General features: G+C 42.2%; 1 protein-coding gene across 1 annotated transcript in view; it reads left to right on the top strand.

Moving 5' to 3' along the window:
* The window catches only part of brinp2 (bone morphogenetic protein/retinoic acid inducible neural-specific 2), a 135,849-nt gene extending 113,360 nt beyond the window's left edge, over positions 1 to 22,489 (top strand). The window contains exons 6-8 of the mRNA XM_076079828.1: positions 13,798 to 14,020; positions 18,456 to 18,762; positions 20,027 to 22,489. Coding sequence (XP_075935943.1) covers positions 13,798 to 14,020; positions 18,456 to 18,762; positions 20,027 to 20,848 — 1,352 coding nt within the window. The 3' untranslated portion in view covers positions 20,849 to 22,489. The remainder of the gene's footprint in view (positions 1 to 13,797; positions 14,021 to 18,455; positions 18,763 to 20,026) is intronic.
* Positions 22,490 to 23,117: the final 628 nt, after the last annotated feature.

Genomic DNA, 23,117 nt, shown 5'->3' with positions numbered 1-23,117 from the left:
TACAGTCTAAAGAGCTCCATAATCTGCACCCTCTATCCTTAATTCATTTGTTTTAAAGGGGACATATTATGCTCATTTTCAGGTACTTGCTTGTATTTCGGGTTTCTACTCGAACATGTTTACAGGCTTAAATGTAAAAAAAAAAAAAACATTATTTGTCTCATACTGTCTGTTTGAATATACCTGTGTTCACCCTCTGTCTGAAACGCTCCGTTTTAGCGCCTTTCTCTTTAAGACCCACTCTCGAAAAACTACAGTCCGCTCTAATTGGCTTGCGAGAAAAATATGGCGCACCTTTACAAAGGAAGGTGTCAAGCCGTTGGTGGAGATACTCAATTATGGATACTCAGAATATATGAGTTTACATGTGATGGGGATGGGGAGCCAGATCTGAACGTTCGGATCTAGGCAGACCCACAAAAAACTGACTGGGTTGTCGTATTTCAAAGTTTGTAGGTTGGTAGGCTCTTCAGATACCCAAATATTCACAAGCACAGGGAATAAGGGAAAAGGGAAGAAACATCAGGATGAGCAACTGATGATGGATCCGTGTTTCAGGACAGACATGCATCAATGTGTTTTTAAAGGAAACCTACAATTTATATTGAAAAAAAGAACATCAATACATGATACATGGCAACGTCATTTTGACCCGTTTATGGCGCTAAATGCAAAGCCAGGGGTTAGCCGCACTTATTGCAGTTCATCCCATGATGCACCAGATTGCATGGTAGTCTATCCAATAGTTGTAGAGACATTTCACATGTTGAGACATTAGAAACATCAAACACCTCACGGTGGTGCTGGATGAATAATAAGGGGATTCATCTTCTGGGGACCATGAATGTCTGCACAAGATATTGTGACTAGCAACCAGGCAGATGTAGAATGTGAAAACAACTAGTTGACAATGCAATCCCTAGAGCCCTGTCGCATTGTTGAATTAAATATAAATTACAAGGGAGAAAAGCACTGGATGAAGTCTTCTTGTTTGTTGCTGGAGATGGATTTGACAATTGGGTTTCCAGGTGCTTTAACTGAACATATGGCAGGTCTTATTTCAATATTGAAAGTGTAGTTTGTAAAAATCCAAATATTAGCATGTAAAGTGGCTCTCACTGTAAATCATCTTTGGTGATGCCGTTCTCGTAAATCACTGACAACATGGATCGCCTACTTATCCATTTGGCTTCATAACCTTCACACATAAAGGAACCTCAGCGATAATGTAAAAGGTGTAAAATACATAAACAGAGTGCTGCTCTAACTCGGGATCATTTGCAGCTTGAGCGGGTGCACCGTTAAAACCCATCTGTCTGCAGGCAAACGCGGCGCCGGCCCATCTGGGTTCCCTTTGCTATCCGGGACCTTGGGAGCATTGAAGGTTAATATCCCCTTATTAGGCAAAGCCATCAGACCCCGGAATGGCTCCCCCTTAATGTCTGAGGTCTGCATGTTAAGGAATGCCTTACACCGGTTAAGTAGGGGTTCGCCATCGTGCACCTGTCCTCCATTTATCCTTTATTAATAATGGGGAGGCTGCTGCAGGGTTTGCTCACATGCTGATGAGCAGAACCCAACAGACCTACAGTAAAATCCTCATTACGGCTAAAAAGAAAGTGAAGGCGCAATTTCCAGATTCCTTTGGGCGAGCAGAGCAACAGAAATGATTGCAATTCACTGATGCACAATACATGCTGTTAAAGAAATGTTTAATTGATGACTATGGTTCTGGCCTGATTGAATACTGCAAATTGTTGGCTTAGGGTGGCATATTAAAAAAAGAATAAACCATTAAAGAGCAAGCATAAACAAGCAAATAACAATAAGAGACAGGAAGTAAAATAGATGATGAATTGAGTAATGGAATAACAGAGCAGGTACGCTCATAAAGGTAAAGAGAGTCAAAGGAGTAATGAATGAATACGCCTCCACTGTTGACAGCACACACAGGCTGTGATTTATGGGGCTGATCGTTTGTTGTACCGTGATACCCAGCCAGCGCTGGTCAGGCAGTCATGTGGTTCCTTATTTTGGTAATGAGTGTCAACCCTGTCTGCTACAAAGTAACATTCCCATACAACTCAACTGTATTCGGTCGGAGTTTTAAAATGTTTGAAACGCAGGGTTAAAATAGCCACATTGTCTCATTTACAAAGATGTGACATTTTTGTTTGTTTTTAAGGCACCTTGATGGAGCGAGGCGGAGTAATCGGTAACGTGACTTCAGGCCTCAGTGTGCTTCAAACCAACTAGTTTGTACAACTGACCACAACTACAGGCGATACATCTGTCCCAAATGGCGAGCTCCAGGACAAGCTTTTGCGGAAAAAGGAAGTTTCATAACCATGGTTTCGTATCAGCATCTTTTGGGAGCGGCAATTGTCACCTATGGAGAAAATAAATACTCCCAATCTGCTTTAGTGGCATTTTTTTTTTCTTGTATACAGCTTCTCATTTTTAACTCTTATGTTAATGAGCTGCCTGGTTTTTGCATGAGTTCCTGTAAATATACAACATTTTATTGTCAAGTTAAAAGTTCCACAATTTTCTACACTAGAGCAGAGCATATTTGATATACTAAATACAATCTAACCTTTAATTTGTTAGCGTCTTGTGTTACAACATCAAATGTCCATTTTAGTTTGAGCAGTTTATGAGTAAATGTTTGTACGGGTAGTCCGTGATGAACACAAATCGTCGTTGCAAGTGGCCAGTAGGGGCATCTGGTTAACACTGCATCGATGATTTTAGCCCATTTTCACTCTTCTCTAATTGGTTTGTGATGGCAGTTAACATGGTGGACCCTCCACGCGAACTCACAAACGGAGTGGAAGTGGTTAGGAAGAGGGTCGGATTGGAACTGGACCATTGATAAACCCGTTGCCCTGATCTTTCCTTACTTGCCCATCTGCTGTACAAACTAAAAGTGACAGTTTTGTGTAAAATGAGAGTGAGAGAAAATAGTTCTGCACACAAGTAGGTGTGATTGTTCAACGCAGCCTCCTGCTTCCATCGTTGGAAAGGGGTTTTTCAGCAGCGGTTTGAAGCGTAGTGAAGAGTATATATGTTTACATTTTGAAATAGATGAAATAGCACACAGCCCAAGACACCAAGCACAGGCTGTTTCCTCTGCACTGTGAAAATCATTCTTGTGGACGACTTGCGATAAAAACAGTGACATTTAAATTACTCTCAGTTCTTTCTGGGGAAACAGATTGATTTTGTTTTGGAGCTACTTATGCAGTTTGAATCAAAGATGTCAACCTTGCACACATAAAAGACGTCTCTTTAAAACAAATGCCAGCGTCGTCTGAAGTGTTGGTATTTAAGTAGCTTAAGACTTGAATATAAAACACGCATGGAATCGGTCAAATTTCCATATCACAGAACTCAGTGTTGCCTGACAGTGATTTCCCACATCCTTCATCCATATAGCCTCCGATTTACTCCCCCCACCCACAGCGACACCCTATACTCTGCTGGTAACGATACAGACAACACCTCCATCATGGTGTATGACAGTGGAAGTGAACCAACGATGTTCTCCTGTTCTTTTAGCAAATGCTGTCAGAATGTCCTTCAGCAACCTCCGGCAGTTCGGCTGGAGCGGCTCGGCTGGAGCCGACGGTAGAAGAGCTGTGGTTTTTAATGGGCAGCTCCCGGCGGCCGACTGCGCCATTATCCATTTCTGATCTCTTGGCGGGAGTCAGGGAGGTAGTTCATCTCCAAACAGCTATGCCGAAGGCACAGTGGCCTCCTGAGGTGTTTGTTTCAGCTGAGAGATAGCCGAATTTGACCCGGAGGATAATAAAATGCCGCGGTGAGGAGCAAGAGTTGTGATTTTTACTCATGCAAGACAAGAAGTTGAAGGAGGCTTCTGAGGTCCTCGGGCTTACTGTGCTGGTTTCCACTGGAGGTGGATTGGTTGAAAGGAGATTATTTTTTTGTTTATGCCGTGTGTTTTATTGAGAGAATTGGTGAGTCATCGAGGGGGAAAAGCCACCAATGTGAGGAACTCAAGATTCACAGGGCGAGGAATAATAAATGAACAATTTAACGAGTTGTGTATAAATGAAGTGGTTCTAATGCAATGCTTTTGTTAACAATTGAAAAGATGTTATTCTTGATCATCCAACACTGTTAACACTTATATTATCTTTACAATAATATAAGTGTTACATATTGCTGTGGTATTTATTGAATGTATATACCTACTGTATACTTACAGTTAAATTGATTGATTTTAATGTTAACCCGACATTCAAAGTTGGCCCCTCTTCCCCGGCTCAACATTTGTCTTTTTTTGCCGCTTTGGCCGCCAATTTCCTTTCGTAGCCTCCTCTTGGATGCGATATAATCTGGCATCAGGTCATTACGTTTTTTTATAGAGAAAAGAAACAGGAAGATAAGGAAATACAGGCAGAGCACAGACACCGCCGCACACTTCTAGTCGGTCTGAAGTGATGATTGACAGGGTTTTTATAATATGAGGCTATATATCGTGGGTTTTTTGGGGAAAATCCTATCCATTGTGCCTTTAAACTTGCTTTCTTTTTATTTCTGCAGGGTACCTGGTTAACGTAAGTTTGGGCCTCAAACAGATGCAGGTCAGGTTTTTGAGTTTGGTATTGATTGTGGTCATGTTCCCAGAATCATTCGCTCACTCATCTTCTCACAACTCTCATACAAGCTTGTATTCAGGACTCTGACTTCAGCCCCCATACGACTGGGCTCTCAGTGGGACTTTATGCATCCTTAAACCAGTGCCCTGTGCCTGTGGAAGATCTTTTGCTAAACATTTTAGGGAATAGACTGAATATATTCATATTTAGTTTGAGCCTTGCTGAACCATGAGAATGTTAACTTTTGATTGTATAGAACTGAATTATGATACAGCCATTTACATCAGTGAGACTGATGAGGTCTTATTGCACTCCGAACTGGACTTTAGAATTGACCTATTGCACTGAGCCAGAAGTACAATTATTAACTATATTCTTTGCACATCTTTCTGCAATTGGCACACCAGTATCACAGTGTAAAAGGGAATGCTGTTTTACTTTTATGTTCGTACTTGTGTTTGGGACTTTGCTTTTGCACTATTCTTTGTGTGGTTCCTTCTTTAATACAATACCGAACGACTGACCGACCGACCTATCTTTACTTATTTTTATGTGTCTCATACAATCACTGGTTCTTGCTTCCTTCCTCTGCTTCCTCTTGTTTGATGGTTAGTACTGTATCTTCTGATCCTGGTAACTCGATAACTTCTCTATAGTCCCGTTTTTACTTAAATGGACTCGTCATATTGATGAGAACCATCCGAGAAGCCGCCGTTGGGAATATTCTTTGAAAGGGCACAAAATAAGTCTTGGCAGGTGATTGGATGCATCCGTCAATCGAACGCTTAACAAAGCCAGTTGGGAGAGGAGAAAATTCATATTTTTCATTGATTAAAAGCGTCCTTTATTCTTCTTTCATTAAAGAAATACTCTCCAGTTCTGATAGAAGTAATGCTATTGTAACATCTATGCTAACCTGTTCAGGAGTTAAGTTAAGTGAAAAACAAGCCCCCAAGCCACACCCCTAGCTGCCAGTATAGCTCCCTGATTGGTCCATGCTCTGGCCTACTAGTCACAGACAAATTATATAAACCGGATTTTTGTGTGATATTTGATCCCCCCATTCTTGCATGATCAAGCCCACCTCGCGATACTCCATCAGCTGTGTAAGGTACGTTTTCAGGGACAGCACGGATAGAAGCTGCATGGACACATTTGTAATTGATCAAGATAAAAAAGTACAGTTATTAAATCAGAAATAGTTCCGCTAGATCCCTGAGGGCAAAATTTGTTAAGTCTTCCTGGTAAACGTGGAATTAATGTGAATTCTGAACCTTTGTCAACCCTAGCACACACAATAAAGTCACAAGCAAACCCACCCAGATACACACTCACCGACACTGACAATAATTATCGAAGGCACCAGACAGATTTGCATAATCAGGTTGGGATTGTGAAATAAGCCTCGCAGTCAGTGTAGACATTTGACGCACTGTATAAACAGGCTGTCGGGCTCCGGATGCTTCGACTGAGCTTCACATTCAGTGTGTTAGCAGAATTAACTTAGCGACATTTCACAGGGACCGGAATAACAGCACCTCTTAGTCCTGTGGAAGTATTGGGTGTGTGTGATTTAGTGTGAGCGGCGCTCTTATACGACTTAACGACTGCAAATATGCAACTTGCATAATGAAAGTAACAGTTTCCCTAATGTGTGCAAACAAATCAAGTCATTCCTCAACAAAGAGGAGCCGTAACCAGCCTGTTTGTGGATTTCTAAACCCCACAAGGATGCCAAGCTGGCTGGTGTGATCCTCACTCTGGCTTTCAAACCTCCTCTCTTAAACTATTTCTACATTTTGCTCTGCCTTCTACTTCAAGACGAGGCTTTTATGCCTCCTCACCAACCTTGAAAGTGAAGGGAAAACGGCGGTCCTAGTTGAGATTGATCTTCTTTATGACTTGGTGGAGGCTGAAGGTATGACGCTGGAGCATTTTTTTCCTCATGTTGCAATCACCCACCAGAGGCCAATAAGAGCACACATCCTGATAGCATTGCATCCCCCCGATGTTGTTGTGTCACGTCGGTTAAATGATTCCCATTTCTCACTGAGGCGATGGCTTTGAGAATGAAAGGCCGTGGGGATGTGTGCGTGTGTGTGATATTGACACGAAAGGCTTTACTGGGGCACGCTTCAGTTTCACTCAGGCCAATGCCACGCTGGTGAAAAAGTACATTGTCCTGTATGGGTTTCAGTTGCCCAAAGTTACGATTCCTCAGTTTAGGACCCCCCAGCAGCCACGCCTGACAGTGGAGGGAATTGGGCTGTCATTTGGTCCATTTGTATTCCACTGAAAGCTGGAGCTCAGTGACCTGGATGAAGAATTTGAATGAGAGCTGTTGGTACACAGTGTCCTCAGGGCTCATCGGGGGGAGGGCGGGGGGGGGGGGGGGGGGGGCTGACATTGCAGGACAGCGAGTAGACCACTTTACTTTTATCAGGTAGAAGTAGTGTTAGATAGAGTTGGTCTGCCAATAACTTCTGGTGTGATTATAGTGACTAGCAAGCATTTTGTTTGTGGAAAAACAAAACAATCTGGATTCCACTTCTACAGTGAATGGGATGTTGTCGGCCAATCCATGGTCAGTAGTTGTGTACACTGCTGTCTGCTTAGGTGTCTTTTTAATGCTGCCACTCAGAGGTGCCGAAAGTCCAAAAAATGTCCCACACAAATGTGCTCTAAAAGGGAGTGCACTCCTCAAGGACATCACTGTGTGACTCACTATGGGCGGTTTAAAAATAAAAAGGATAAAAATTGATGCAGATATATCTTCTACCTAGTCTCGACCAGACGCCAGCATTACCCATAATGCAAATGGATGGCAGACAGTTAAGTTCGGAGATTGGGGTATATTGTGATAGCAGCGTAAAAAAAAGATGCTAGTAGGGGCTAATGTAGTCTCTAGCAAAGCTGAGGAGCGGACAACAAACGTGTCCCACCTCTTCCAATAATATATGAACTCAGGATTATGGAATTACCTACGAACGGCAAAAATTGGTTCTCCGTGCATATTCAAGCAATATGCCGCGGATATAGAACTGCAAACATCAAAGGTGAAGAAGACGGAAGCATACTGATGTTTGCAGCCTTTAAAAGTGGAAATACATGGGATGTAATAAACGCATCAATACAACCATGAAGGCAAGTTAGACATCTTTACTGCGCTACTCTGCTACCCTGTGGAAAGCATGAACTTTTCCTCCCACCGCCTCCCTCCAACAACCTCTATTAATGTTCTCTATGTAAATGCACTGACCACACTCTGCATTTGGAGCATGGTGTTCTAAAAATACAACGATCAAATTGAGGCCAGCACTTGATCTATGACTGAAACAGAGTCGGTCAGGTCACATTCAGAGGCAACACTGATGTAGAGGCTCTGAAGTTTGTGCTGCTGGGATTTCAAATGTAATCTAGCTCTAAATGTAGGTTTAACACACCAAAACAAAGTTTTGTCATTTAGAAAATGAGTGGATTTATGAAAAGAACATTCCCACACAAGCCACTTCCTGTACCTTTACTGTTATCGTGTGGGTTTATATGTTCTTCTTTCTAATAAACATGATAAAACACAGCTGCAGCATGTGTGATGAATCTCCCAAAGCCTACGCCTCTGCAGGGACAGATGCAACTTTAATAACATTCAGTTAATAATAAATAGTTCAGTGTATAGTTGCTTATGAATTTATGAGTTCAGCCCAAGTCAAGCGCAGACGGCGCTGTCGTTTTCTTGAAGGATTTTCAACTAATTATGGAAGATGTGCCTGGAAAAACTGCAAGTGTTTAGGGGATTATGGGCTAATCCGCAAACAGAAAGCTTAGTTTATTGAGGAGCAAATGTAATTAAGTGCGTATTGTGATGAATCACTCACTACTGAATGAAAAAAGAAGAGTTTCTACTCTTTTTTTTTTTCCTCTTTAAGCTTTTTGACAGGATTCACAGATACAGATGTGTAATAATGGACACTCTGAACATTTACACTTTTATATATATATCATTTTTGATTGTTTTGTTTAGTTTTTTTGATGTGTGACAATGGACGCTTTTAACATTTACACACTTTTTAGCTTTGTCAATAAATAAATAAATTAAAAAAAAACTATATATGAATGATACAAATTTTCAAATTTACTTCAAGGATTCCTGGTGAGTAAAGTGTTTTTAAAGTATTGAGTCAGTGTTCTGAGAGATCGATCATTCCACTGAGCCAAGACCGACTTGAAAAAGCTCTCTGAGTCTACTTTCTTTAACACAGTGGCTCTGTGGAGAGACTGCCGGGAACACAATCCTCCCGCTAACTATTGTGTGAGGAGCAGTGTCAGCGCCGTATGATGGATGGTGCGTTTAATGTGGCACAGACACTTTGAAGTGATGGAGATAGCAGCTCACTCGACAGCTCTGGACCCTCTGTTTTCCGCTCTGTCTCCCCCAGCCGCCGCCACTGCGGAATGGAGGGGGGGGGTGGGCGTCGCAGTGCTCGCCTGCAGACATCCCAACTCCAACCTTATTGTCTGTCATGTTTGCAACAGAGTTAAAGGAGCGGGGGGGAAGAAGGGCGATTATTGAAGTTGTTGTTGCGAGGAATCGTGTGGGATTTAATGAGAGGATCTGAGATGTGACTGGCAGACAGGGCCACTGTGCAGAGAACTAAATACAAGAGGCTTCTTAAGAGAAAGGAGATGTTCCAGGCAGCCGTGTTCACCGCTACATATGACAGGTAGCTGTAAAACCCATCAATTCTAATTCCATCTATGACAGTGATGCTGACAGTGAGCGTATGCAAGGGGTTAGAGCTTATTTGTGTAAATGTCACAGAATATTTTAATTATACACAGCAGAAAGAAATATAGAAGAAGAAGAAACTGAAAGAGAGACATGTGTTTTTTCAAAGCATACGGGGATGAGAGTGTCTGATGCTGCAGTATAATACGATTCAGTAAGCACAAACATCAGGCTGGCAACTAAATATGTACACTTGAAGATTAACATTATCCCTACAAAGCAAGGTGAACGTTATTACGACGAGGCAAGCTCAGAATTCACATCAGACAGAATGCCAGCTCCCAATAAGCTCCATTGAGGCCTCCATCCTTGTGATCTAAACCGACACTGTCAGAAAATCAGTGGACAAAATAGTTTTGAAAGCATGAAAAGGAAACAGGAAGGAAACGGCATGTTTTGATATCTGTGTTGTTTAAATGGCGTCCCTTTAGTGCTGCAGGACGAGTCCTAGAACCCAGAAAACCAGCATTTCATTTCATTTTAGTGTGTGTGTGTGTGTATATGTGCACGTATAGTACATCCTGAAAGGTGTAAATGTTCAGAGTGTCTGTCTGGATTGTCAAACATTTGTAGTTGTGAATCGTGTCAAAAAGAATCAGGTAAAAACCTTTTTCATTCACTAGTGAGTGATTCATCACAAAAAGCTCTTAATTACAGCTGCTTCTTAATAAACTAAGCTTTTTCTTTTCAGATTAGCCAATAATCCTCTCCAGACTTTTTCCAGAAATATCTTCCGTAATTGGTCGAAAATCCTTCAAGAGGACAAGAGCGCTGTCTGTGGGGCTGAACTCATAAATTCATAAACAATTATGCACTGAAATAACACAAGGTTTGGTCATAAACCATCATCGTGTGGTCGTATAATATCGTATGAAAAGTTATTTTCCATTTTTCGTTTGCCTTCTAATGTCCAACTTGAGCGACAGGGCAGAGCCTGTTCAGGCAAAATGAGGAATCGGTTAGATTGAAAACAGCCTGGTGTGGGACATACGTGTCTGTTACAACGGTTTTCCAATAGTTAAACCTACTTCTGGACCAAAGAGATGGACAGACTAGCCGCCCTTATTATCTCTATAGAGCCACACTACTGGCTTGGCTAAAACCAAACAGCAGTTGACTTTGGTCGACTTCTTTCTCCATTACGCTGTAAATGCCTCTTCAAATCCCGACTTCTTAATACCCCCCCGTCCTTGTTTTTGAGTTCAATGAACAGGCCTCAGCACAGCCAGTCACTTCGCTGTCGCCTCCGCTTGATGATGTCATGAATCACTAACTCAGCACAGAGATGGAGATTTCAGGGCGGCGCGGTCACCCATTATGGTGGGGGGGAAAAAATGGCCTCTTTATCTGATGGATTTGGAGTGAGCCAAATTGTCCATAAATTTGGGACACAGAGTCATAAATGTCAGGAAAGGGAGAAAAACAGACAGACAAATTCCGCCAGCGTGATGGCAGCGCTAATGATTACTTCTGAGAGAGAGAGAGAGAGAGAGAGAGAGAGAGAGAGAGAGAGAGAGAGAGAAATAATGTGCAGGGAGTGTTAAAAAGGACAAGGAATAGGGGGGGAGGTGGTTGGTGGATGTGTATGAATGTGTATGTGCCACTCTGTGTTAATCACTGATGGAGGGGAGAAAGGGAGACAGATGAAGACGGAGGCATTGATCTCACCAGCTAATGGTCACATTGACTCACTGCATGTCTCTGTGCTGAGGAAAAAAAACAACTTTAAAACAGAGAACACATGGGGTATTCTAATGAGATAACTCCATTACTCACAAGAGGGTTTGAGATGAGGTTACCTGGCATCTCGGCGGCCATATTAAAACAAAGTAGCTGTGGATAACAGGTTGCATTTCCATATTTACAGGAGGGAACAATAATGGCGACATTCTTCATGGTTTCAGCAACCGCTACAGCTGCAGCAATTAATTCCATCGTTTGTGTTCACAAGCACATCAATAATGCAATTGTTTGATGAAGTTACTAGACATGATCGGCAACCTGTTCGATGTGCCAATTTATAATGTTAAGATTTTGTCATAACGTGCACTGATTTATTTACGGCTGCTGCATGTCTCCCATCAAAACAGACAAATTATACAAATACACTAATATACAACTTGTAGGTCAAAGTGTGCCGTATACGATATTCTTAATAACTCTGATACCAGCTCTCATCCTGGCTATAGTGAGTCGCTCCCATGCAGAGTCTCACTTTCACGAGCTTTGTAATCCAGTCGTGTCTTTTTGGACACTTTGTTAAATAAATCCATGACGATAAATCCAACTCAGAATGTTTTCTGTGGTCCTGACTTGTCGGTCAATCAGAGGTTTTGCTTTTGAGTGTGTGGTCGATCTGATCTTATTGCACAATGGAATAACCTGAGATTAAAAGATGGAGTGCATGGTAATAATGTGTACTATAGCAACTGCAGTCTAAATGCCTCGTGTGATCAGAGGAATAAATGCTCAGAAATCTTGTGTTTCATTTTAGTGCCTTCTAGGCTTCAATCAACATCAAAAAAACATGTTTAAGAAAAGTCCCGGGCTGAAAGGCTTGTAGGTATGATTTAAACTGAGTTATTTGCATCGTACAAATTTGCATTTTGCTATATCAATCAAAATATGTGTTAACTTCAATGTCAGGAAGTACAGTGTATTGCGCAATATTTTTATAGCTCCTTCCTCATTTTATATTCATCCACTTCTGTACCTGATGATTTCAACTCAGATCTGAAGCATATTTCGTCTCTAACAGCAGCTGGAAAGAGACACTGTTTGTTCTGGTGGATCAAAATTATATTCAGCAACTTTCCCATGGCATGAATCTGGACGTCTGACCCTTAAAATGGAGGTGTTTGTACACTGTGCTTGCTTTTTTTTGTTTGTCCTTCAAACAATGAACTCTGCACGCTCAGCTCAGCTCAGTGTGGCTTTTAATGCTTTGTTAAGATCAGTAGAGGTGACATGAAACAAACCATCTGAGGAATGCAGCCAGCAAACAGAATGGTAAACTTAATGTTGCCCTCCTAATTTAGCCTTAGGTCCGTACAGAGAGGCTTTAGAGAGAGATGAGGGAGTAACAAGAGATGCAGAAACGGACTCCACAGTTGAAATGATGGCGGCCCTTGCAAATGACAAGGTAGTACAAAATGCAACCCATACTTTGGTGCTTTATTCTTACCGCTTTACTTAAGATTTCATTAAACTTATTTTTTTTTCTTTTTACACAAAATGTACCAAAACACTGGCAACGAGGAAGATCTTAGGTAATTAGTTAAAATAGCTGTTTAGTGTCTTAAAATATAACATCAGATCTTATTTAACGTTTTAATAAATGTGTGTATTTGGCGATTTTTGCACTGTTGTCCATACAACAGTATGGACATTCTTTCACCATACTTTCATATCAAGTGAATCAATGTTTCTCAGCCCCGACTTGCTATCGTCCAGAAGAGAAACAGAGGCAGACATAGACGCAGAGAGAGACGGACCGTCGTGTCATCTTGGATCACCGGACACTGTAATGGGCTTGAGTCTCATCAGTTGGGCTCAGCTCGGGTCGGCTTGGCTGCAGATTTACCTCCCTGTCTCCCTGCCAACAACAGCGCATGGGAATGGGATTCTCTAGCAGACCCAGAACAATCCTAGAAGGTCTCACTTAGCTGGCTTTGGGAGAAAAAGAAAATAATAGGTTTCCAGTTGCCCAGAGGTTTCACACTGGTATAATATTTGCCCTCTGGTTCATAATGGAACTCCAATGATCTGAACACCGGAACGCTCTCGGCAAACCCAGCGCGAGGTACGAGCTGTGTCTTCTGTGCCGGTGTTATTCTCAGTGTGATTCACTCAAATGGTCTTTTTTTATGTAGGAGATTCAGCACACACAGAGACACTGGAACGTTATCCATTTGATTTGATCACCGTTTGAATGTCTCTCTTCGGTTTGGCTGGGGCAGTAGATGTCCATGTGTCTGGTACTACAGAGTAAGTGCTGTTCTGACTAAGGTACCCATCAGGGACAGAACATTTTGAACATTTTCAGAACAGCATGAGGCAAGTAAAGCCTGGAACATTTTCTTCTTTTTCAAACAATAGCTCAGGGCTCTTACATTTAAGACATGGGGAGTTTTCATTTGAAATAAAAGCTACAATTTTACAGTAGGTAAAAGAATAGCACCTTATACACACCTATTCGGCATAAAAAGGCAAAAAATAACAATTTATCAAAATTCCACTCGTTCTTGGAAAACCATGTCGATCGATGTCATCTGGGTTTTCTCAGAAGAGGTATTGTTAACATCGAAATGACGAGAGCTCATCTTAATTTGTTCTATTTTCTCTTTCTCCACCTTCCCTTTCTGTCCCCCTTGAACTTCCCTGCAGATGAATTCAAAGCCCTGCTGAAGCGCTTGCCCACCGACCGGTTCTTGAACGTGTCCACGGTCGCCAAGTTCTGGGCAGCCGACTTGTCCATCCAGAAGCGCTACGCCCAGCTGGAGTCCAGCACCGCCCTGGTCCTGGGCAAAGCCCAGAAGGTCGTCAGGAAACTGTTCACCCTGAGCAAACGCTGCCCCAAACACCCTCGCATCAGTCTGCCCAGAGAGAGGTAACCCACTGACACACTGACAGGAATCAAACCCAACTACAAAGGCACTCAGAGAGCGCAGACCTCCACCGAGGCCGTTTCCATAACTGTAATATAATGGGAGCATCCGCCCCGTCATTCAGATTCGCTCCAAAATGTAATTGAATCTTTCTCGGCCCATGCTACACACCAACTCTAATGAAAATGGGGCCAGTAACTTTTCTGTAATCCTGCTGACAAACAAACCAACAAACCGATCCCAAAACTGAAGAAGACATCATTTATTATTACTAGGAGTTTTCGTGGCTGCTTTGTGCTGATTCATCACAGCTGTAGGCGTTCTAACAGCCCACCTCAAGTGAGGCACACTGGGGGAAACCCGAAGCCATCTATCTGGAAAGAGCTCAGCTTTGAATTAGGCTAAAACTCCCAAAAGTGATACACACGGGAAAGGTGGGAAACATGCCAGTGGGGTACACAATTGCTCCCTTTAAGCTGATTTCCATCCAGAACATGAATTTGTAGATTACTGGCATTTTGGCTTCAGCTTTGGGCTGTCTGTGCTGTCAACATGTTGTACAACATCCTAACTGTGTAAAAGCGTTGGGCGTTATGACAGAGTAGTAGCAACACTATCTAGATAGCTGTAGCCTGCATGTACCTGAATGAATCATCTGTATCAATGACCCATGACACTCTCAGATGGAGTGGCCTAGAAACAACTTCATGCAAAAGGAATCATCATCAACATCTTACATAAGAAATATCAGTTTAGATACTGTAAATACACCAATGTACCACGGGTGTTATATTTTCCTCATGATCCGATATTGAAGCCTGGTACTTCTTGAGACTTGACAGAAGACAGGAAACTGAAGAACAGAAACTAGGGACTTCTCAAAAGTCATTTTCTAAGTAGTGTTATTCATCTGGACCTACCATTATATACAGAATGCTTTTAAAGAGTCATGCAATATAAGACTAATTAGACTCAGTGAGGCTCAGATACAAATCCTCTTTCGTTATTTGATTAGTACAGGTACGTGTTAAAATATCTTCTTTTATTGACAGCGAAACTTATAGATATATATGGAGTATAAATGCGAGTAAAAAAATGAGACATTAAATAATTCAGAAAGACAGATTAGACAATTACTAATAACGTTCAGTATTAGCCACAGTCCTTTATGGTAAGAATCCAAATTAGGGTGCAACTACTTCAATTTGTTCAGCCATATTTCTGAAGTAGTGATTTTAACCCAAACCATGTTTCCGAACATCAAAAAAGTTTGGGGTTTTTTGGGGCCTAAACCGAACCAAACCATTGCACTGTCAAACCATAAAACTAATTTGTTCATCATCAGAAATGTGTTTTGTTTAGGAAGACAAAGGTAGAAGTGCATTCTGTCTGTCAGCAGGACAATATCGCTCAAGAGAGGACGTACAAACGCCATCAACATTCACTTCCAATTTGGTTGTAATTCCTTGCGATACTGGTCAAGATGTTTTTGATGCACAAACGTGCACGTGTTTGGAAGCATACCACGCTGCCACTGCAGCTGCACTGACAAAGAGAAAGAGCAAGGCTGTTGTTGAAACCAACATCTACTAATAATTTGAAAGGCTGACTGACTTCCTTTGCCGGAGTCAATTCTACAGCCGCAGTTGACTTATCTGAACAAAAAACACCCTCGCAAGCTTCACTCAGCCGTCGTTGCGTGGCAGTTTTGTTGCCACGCCGATGGGGAAATTGAAAAAGCAGGTGAGACGAGGGAGGACGGAGAGTAAGAGAATGTGGAAGAGAGATGTGACGGCGGGTTGGAGACTAAGAGAGGGATGAAGGGTGTAGTTACCGGTTGGTGGAGGCCTTTGTGTGGTAAGGTACGCGTTATTGTGGCACGCTGTAATCAAGTCCTCTCCCGGACTGACAGCCCGGCATTTTCTTACAGCGAACTTCTATTTCCCTGACAGTCCTTTCCCTCTGCCTCACGGTCTGTCTTCAGTCACCTTTTTGTCGTCTTTTCCTCTCTCTCTGTCTCACCCCCGTCACTCAAGAGTCGTAACACAGACCGTACAAGCAACAAGACGTTATCGGGGGGCCGCCACAGCTCCACCGTTCTCTACTGCACAAACCCATTTGTTTTATCATCATTCTTTTTTTTCTATTTACATAGGCCTGAGGGGTAGGAATTGCTGGAGTATTTGAGCAATGTTGTGTGTGATTTCCTGAACTTAGCCCGGGGATAGAATCTCTCTGCAGAGCCAATTTCCAGTCTGAACTTGTTGCTGCTGTTACCTTGCCAAAGTGAATGGTAATTTATGTATGTCTGCATTTTCATCTCTCGCTGCAGTCATACCAATCACTCACCCTTCTATAAACGGAAAAAGGGTGTCAAATTACCACGGATAAACAATCCAATTTTGAAGTAATATGGACTGCAAATTACATTTTCACCTATAGAAAATGGGACGCAAACGCTGTGAGTATCAGTGTGGTCTATAGACAAACCCTCCTATAAGTCTGTTATCAAAGCCTTTTCATCGACGTTGCCCCCTTTAACGTTGGTGTTTAACTAAGTTTATGCCTCTAAAAAGAAGAATCGAAAAGACGGCGGGGTGAGAGAATGGAAGAAGCACATGGGATATAAAATGGGTGAACCACCAATGGGTGCCACCCCCCCCATAATGATGAAAATAGCACTTTGCAACAAGGTAAAAAACATATTGAGAACTTATTAACATATGAGTGAGGACATATTTTTTTTAAGATTTAAAATACCAAAACAAAAACAACTCAAACAAAGAAATAGAGGGAAATTCAATACAAGTTGTTGTTGTTGTTTACTGAATATTTCCTTTTTATCTATGGATTTGCTGTGACATGACTACACTAAAAAACAAGTTATTAGACTTGTTGTAAAAACAGATTGGATTGTTTTTAAAAAGTGACTGGGTGTGTTGCGTTTCAGTGTCTCTCTTTTCAAACGGAGACGCAATGTCAATGCCAAATAGAGAAGAAAAAAAAAAAGATGTCAAGTTTCCAATCACAGCCCGGAGACGGAACCAACACTTACTGGTAATTGTGCCAAGAACATCTGTTTTTACAGCTTCCTGGAGCACAATTCATCCCTTCAAAATCTAATCATAAATCATCTAACTGAATATACAGCTATATAATGTATACTCTATAAACTTTATGGCTTTATTCAGCGATCTCTTCACGGCCAGTATATACAGTCGGAGAGGTTAAAGCAAGCAAAAAGCTGTGCACCTTACTGTTGTCTTAAGACAGACACACATTTTAGCCTTTCCTTTAAACAACAAATTGATGATTTTATATAACTGTTTGTGTACAGATTGAACAAACAAGATAGAGTGTGTTAATGAGTGAGCTTTAGAGGTTGTGGTAAGCTTATAATATAATAATAGATGGACCCAGGCTACCCGTGTCCTCCTGTGTCTCGTCTTTGAAAAGCTGGACTAATTGCCTCCCAGCTCCAGACATAGGATTGGTATCGATCTTTTCATTTAATTTCAGAAAGAAGGGAAACTATTACTTTAAGGTAAGCCATACAGATTGTTGTCAACTAACAGCAACACTTCATGTTTCTGGCTCTGGCACAGGGAGATGATTTCCACATCTCTCTCCATTTGCAGTGCCTTCACCCCATAGAGCGTACATAAGAAGAGGATGTAGTCACTGTGGACTGCTATTTTGAGGCTTCGAGTTAGGCGTTTTGGCCGTCGCCATCTTGGTTTGTACAGAAATAATAAATCAAGTGAGAAGTATACATTTTTCTGATTGACTTCTATACAATCAGACTTCTTTTTGCAACCAGAATAGTCGCCCCCTGATGGCCAGTAGTGAGAATGCAAGTGTGAGGCACTTATGCATTGGCTTCACTTTTCAGAACCGGAGGTACTGCTATAACCTCTAGGCCACCAAGATACCGTGACATCCCTATTCTTAATCCTGCCTGCTTGTATGGCTGAAAAGAGTCTTAGTTGTATGGAAGCAATTCATAGACCTGGAACCAGGCTAGTGTGCGGTTGGAGATCGGGGAGACATTTCAGTAGCAGTGCACACAGCAGAGTTACTCCCACACCTCTGTGACACACTCACACACAAAATGTAGTTACGGCTCGGACAAGCCACAAATATAACTTATTAATAGTCTCAGTTAAAGGACATCATATTGAACACAGACAGCTAGAGTTTAAAACTGGCATTGAAGTCCAAATTCAAAATATTGGAGTGAACGTTCTTCCCCCCTGAAAGCTTTAAAAGTTTTCTTTTAACTTTAAACATCATGTGGTCAGAATGTGAAACAGACTTGAACGATCAACCAAACAGGGCAGTGAAACACTCATTTTCAGCCTGGTGTATTCTCCCCTTGAATATACTGTACTGAATACACAACACATTACTGTGTTATTTTCTCTCCCTCCTCTGCAGGCCTGTCGGGTTTTGGTTGAACAGGGCTCAGTCTCTGCTCTACTGCAATGAGCACGGCGTGCAGGGCTCCTTCTCCGAGGAGGTGAAGAGCTGTAGCTGCCCTGCGGAGCAGCCCACCTGCCAGGGAGCCGTTCCCTGCGTCGTGGGCACCTCCTCCACCTCCTGCTCTTCCTGCGCCGCCGACAACGCGACCCGCTGTGGAGCCTGTCACCACGGCAACCTCCTCCATCTAGGCTCCTGCCGGCCGAGCATCGCTGCATCCCTGGACCACTACCTGAACTTTGACTTGGACATGCCGGATGCTGAGGTTCTCAAAGCTTCTAATATGTGTTCCTTAGGTCCTCAAACATCTAAGTTTCAAAGATACAGTACCTCTGATTACACTAACGACCATGGCAAAGAAATGCTGTAGATATGCCTCGACACAAACATATAACTCTAATAAGAGAGTTTCAAATATAGATCTGCAGAGTGGCTTTACAAGCCATAGTCCAGTTTGGTTTGTCTGATTGAGAGTGAAATCAATACTTTTGGTTCGTTCATTTAGTCCGGTTTGGTTTCATAGTGCAACACTTCAAATCGGAGCAAATAACCATTTTAATTTGCTTGAGGGGCGTGTACGATGGAGTGAATTCATCTTTCTCGTCTTGAGAGCTGTCACTTCTATGCAGTGAATGGCTTTTTTTCCTCAATTTGACTTGCTCATGAATCCCCTCTCCTCCAATATATCTTAAATTACTTGATAAAAAAACGTCACTATTTTTGTGGCCCTCATTTAGCGGATTCTAAATGTTCTCTTCGGCCCAGATGTGAAGCAAACATGGGACTTCTGCAGAAGTCCAAGTCAGTCCTCTTTCTCTCATGTTAACCTGTCGTGTCCATCTAAAAAAATGTGCCTGCATGCAGGTCTGTGTTTGAAATTGACTTCCTGCAATTGGGTCGGATCAGGTTCAATCAATCCGCTCTAAGGTTCTCTAAAAAACCTCCTACAAGCGATCTCGGAATGGTTGTTTTGGTCCGCACCAGAGTGTGATTACTGCCTTTACAACTGCCCAAAAGGATCACACCAGGCGTTGAACCGCACCAGAGTTTGTGAACATTTTGGTTCACTTCCGGCAATTATGTCAGATGATGTTAGCAATGCAATCGAGCCTCACAAGTGATCGCTTGAAAGCGGTCCGAGACCACCTCTCGCAAGCTGTTAGGACCATTTGTATTCTGATGTGGATCACAACAGTTATTGCATTCACAACTGTGCTACCAACCCACACCTGAGTTCCAATAAACGCATGTTTTGGTTCAATTGCTGCAATTTTGTTGGGTTATGTTCTCAATGCAATGGAACCGCACTAGGGTTCTCTAAAAAAACGGTCCAAAACCACCTCTAAGTGCTCTCGGACTTGTTTTTTTGGTCCACACAAGAATACGATTACTGCATTGACAACTGCACCAGAGTTCCATTAAAAGAGACTACATGTTGGCTTGTGAAAGCATACTTAGTGATCTGTCTATTATTATCTGTCTACCTGTAAGAGTGAATGTGATCTCACATTTCTAAAATCTCTCTCCAGGTGAAGTACCTGCTTCAGCGACTGGACAGCAGAATCGAGGTGCACGCCATCTACATCAGCAATGACGTCCGCCTGGGGAGTTGGTTCAACCCCGCCTGGAGGAAGAGAATGTTGCTGACCCTCAAGAGTAACAAAAATAAGTCCAACCTTATCCACATGCTGATGGGCATTTCTTTCCAGATATGCTTGACTAAGAATTCGACACTGGAGCCCGTCCCTGCGATTTATGTCAATCCTTTTGGGGGAAGTCACTCAGAGAGCTGGTTCATGCCAGTGAACCAGCCTGACTTCCCCGACTGGGAGAGAACTCGACTGGACGCCGTCGTCACGGCACAGTGTTACAACTGGACACTGACCATGGGCAACAAATGGAAGTCCTTCTTTGAAACGGTGCACATCTACCTGCGAAGCCGCATACTCACAGATGATCCGACAGCGAACGAAACTCTCTTCTATGAGCCGTTGGACCTGGACGACCAGACGTCCAACCTCGGGTACATGAAGATCAACACGCTAAAGGTGTTCGGATACAGCCTGCACTTTGACCCCGAGGGCATCAAGGATCTCATCCTCCAACTAGACTACCCTTACACGCAGGGTACGCAGGACGCCGCCTTTCTGATGTTGTTGGAGATGAGGGACCGGATTAATCGGCTGTCTCCGCCGGCGCCGCAGCCCCTGGACCTGTTCTCTTGTCTGTTGCGCCACCGGCTCAAGCTGTCCGCCGGAGAGGTGGCACGCATCAAGGACTCTCTGCAGATCTTCAACTCCAAGCTTCCCAATGCCTCTCCCGAACCTGAGCTGGCCCAGCTTTGCAGCTAGCTAGCTTAGCATACAGGTCAGGTTCTGGAAGTGATGCTAGAAAGTGGAGTTGCTGCTGGACTGAACAAGGGAGGTTCAACAGAATTATCCTCTTGGACCCAAAGCCTCTGGATTAATAGAACATCCAACTCTGAAGGCTGATTGCTGGGCTTTTCCTACAGTTACACTTGGCAGGATTTCTGTTGTCATATTTCTGTCAGAAATTGCTACCAGAGCCCTTTGATGAACAGTGGAGTGATGTTGTGGACTTTTGAGAGAACAGCTGATACTTGGACTCTTTCAGAAGCTCTACTGTACGAGCCCGGAGGCATACTTTTGCTATTACTGCCCTGCTTTTGGCAAACTGTACGACTGGATTAAGTTAAGAGACTCCCACACACAGACAGTTTTTTTCTTTTTATTTAGAACCTCAGAGAGCCGACGTCATTAAGTATACCTAAGACATCTGCCTTGCAAAGATAAAGGTGGTTTTGATATGTAAAGAGAAACTCTTAAGGGGTCTTCACAACTGAGTAAGTGGAAGAGAAGAGTTCCCCTTTTCTATCCCTATTTTCTTTGGCTACAGAACAATCTCGTGGGAAGGGGAAAAACGAGATAATATTATAAATGTGGTGAATGACTTATGTTATGCTTAACAGTTTAAAATTTGATAATCCTGAACCCTGTTACTGTCTTTGAATATTTCTTTTTAACCCCTGCCTTCCATTTTATCTGGCATTTGAAAACGTGTAAGTACAGTATCTATGCTTAACATCCGAGTGAGAAGCCCGTTAGTGATGTTCTGTCCTTGGTGGCGTGTCTATACCAAAAGAAGGTGAACACATTGGCAAACTGAATTGCAAACTATCTTAAGTGTTGAGTTATTATTTTTTGGGAGGCGGAAAATCGTCAAGAACTCTTCTGATGTGGAAACAAAAAGGTCTGAGGAAATAGCGCTGTAAATAATGCTCCATCTAACCCCAGGTGTGGACAAGTGCACATTGCTTTTTAGATAACTGAGTGCAAAGACCAAAAAAAATGTTTATAACAAAAGCAAACTCATGCCTTATATGGAGAGTCAATGTTAAGATAAGAAGCACATTTAGTTTCTGTGTTTGATTTCCCAGCGGAGGCTGTATTTTGCTTTTTATATTTCAATATTTCTACCAAGACAGACAGACACATTCTCCAGAATATGTGGTATTGTAGCTTTTCTTTCCATGCAAATGCCAGACACTTTCTGCAGCTACTTGTTTTGATTTGGTGTTGTGAAACTTTGACACACTCGACACCAGTACTCACATACTGTAATTGTTCTGCAAAATCTCCAATTAGACAAACTCTCAGCAACTGATTGAACCTGGTGGATCTCATTATGGTTTTCAATGGTTTGGTTTAGTCTCAGGTCAATGAAACTATTTTGGTTTTTTCTTTACTTGTGGGTCCAATGTCAGCTGCCGGTTACCGCGGTGACTGGAGCTACAATGTTTCTGTAGGGCAGCGATGGTTCTCTGGAGAGCTGCCAACTTACCAGGATGATATTTGATATGATTCTACATTTACTTCACTAATTTCTCACTGAAAGTCAGTAAACCTTGTATGTCATTTTCAGCAGTTCTTCTGTGCTCAGCTTGCTTAAGTAAAAACAAAGTGGTTTATCTATTTGGGATCCTCTTCCTTGTCTGCTTTTAATCCTCACTGTTATAACATGTGTGCTTTGTTTGCAGCTCATGGTCAGGTTTTCCCGTTGTCCTCGCCGTGTGAGTAGAGACACAGGGCCAGATTTACTAAGGAAATAGTGCAATGCAAGTGTGCGCAGGTGGAGGGGGAAAGATGGTGTGGATATAAGAAGAACAGTGCAATTTCTAGCATGTAGCGCCTTCACGGTTCATTAAACATCAAATTAAAATGTAAGTTTAATCAACACAAAATCTCCCAAAACTCAAAAGTACAGATATTTATTGCTTCATCATTGGCCCGTTTTAGAAATTTGATTCAAACTAATGAATAGGTTAATTAATAGGCCGAAGTGCAGTGACGGCACACACATTCTCACACCGATGCGTCAAATATTGCAGTTTGACCAGTGGCCCTACGCTTCAAACTATGACCCTCTACGTCATAGACATCAGGTAGTGTGTGAATATACAGTGTATATATATATATATATATATATATATATACATATATATATATATATATATATATACATATATATATATATATATATATATATGCTCGTTATGCAGAGTGTCTTTTCAAAATACATTTCAAGAAGTTAGGTTTCGAC

This window comes from Anarhichas minor, unplaced genomic scaffold (genome assembly GCF_050575085.1).
Source record: "Anarhichas minor isolate MPS153535 unplaced genomic scaffold, ASM5057508v1 ptg000006l, whole genome shotgun sequence".
NCBI classification, from domain to species: domain Eukaryota; kingdom Metazoa; phylum Chordata; class Actinopteri; order Perciformes; family Anarhichadidae; genus Anarhichas; species Anarhichas minor.
Note: the sequence above shows the minus strand (reverse complement) of the source record. Positions and strands in the feature narration are given on the sequence as shown.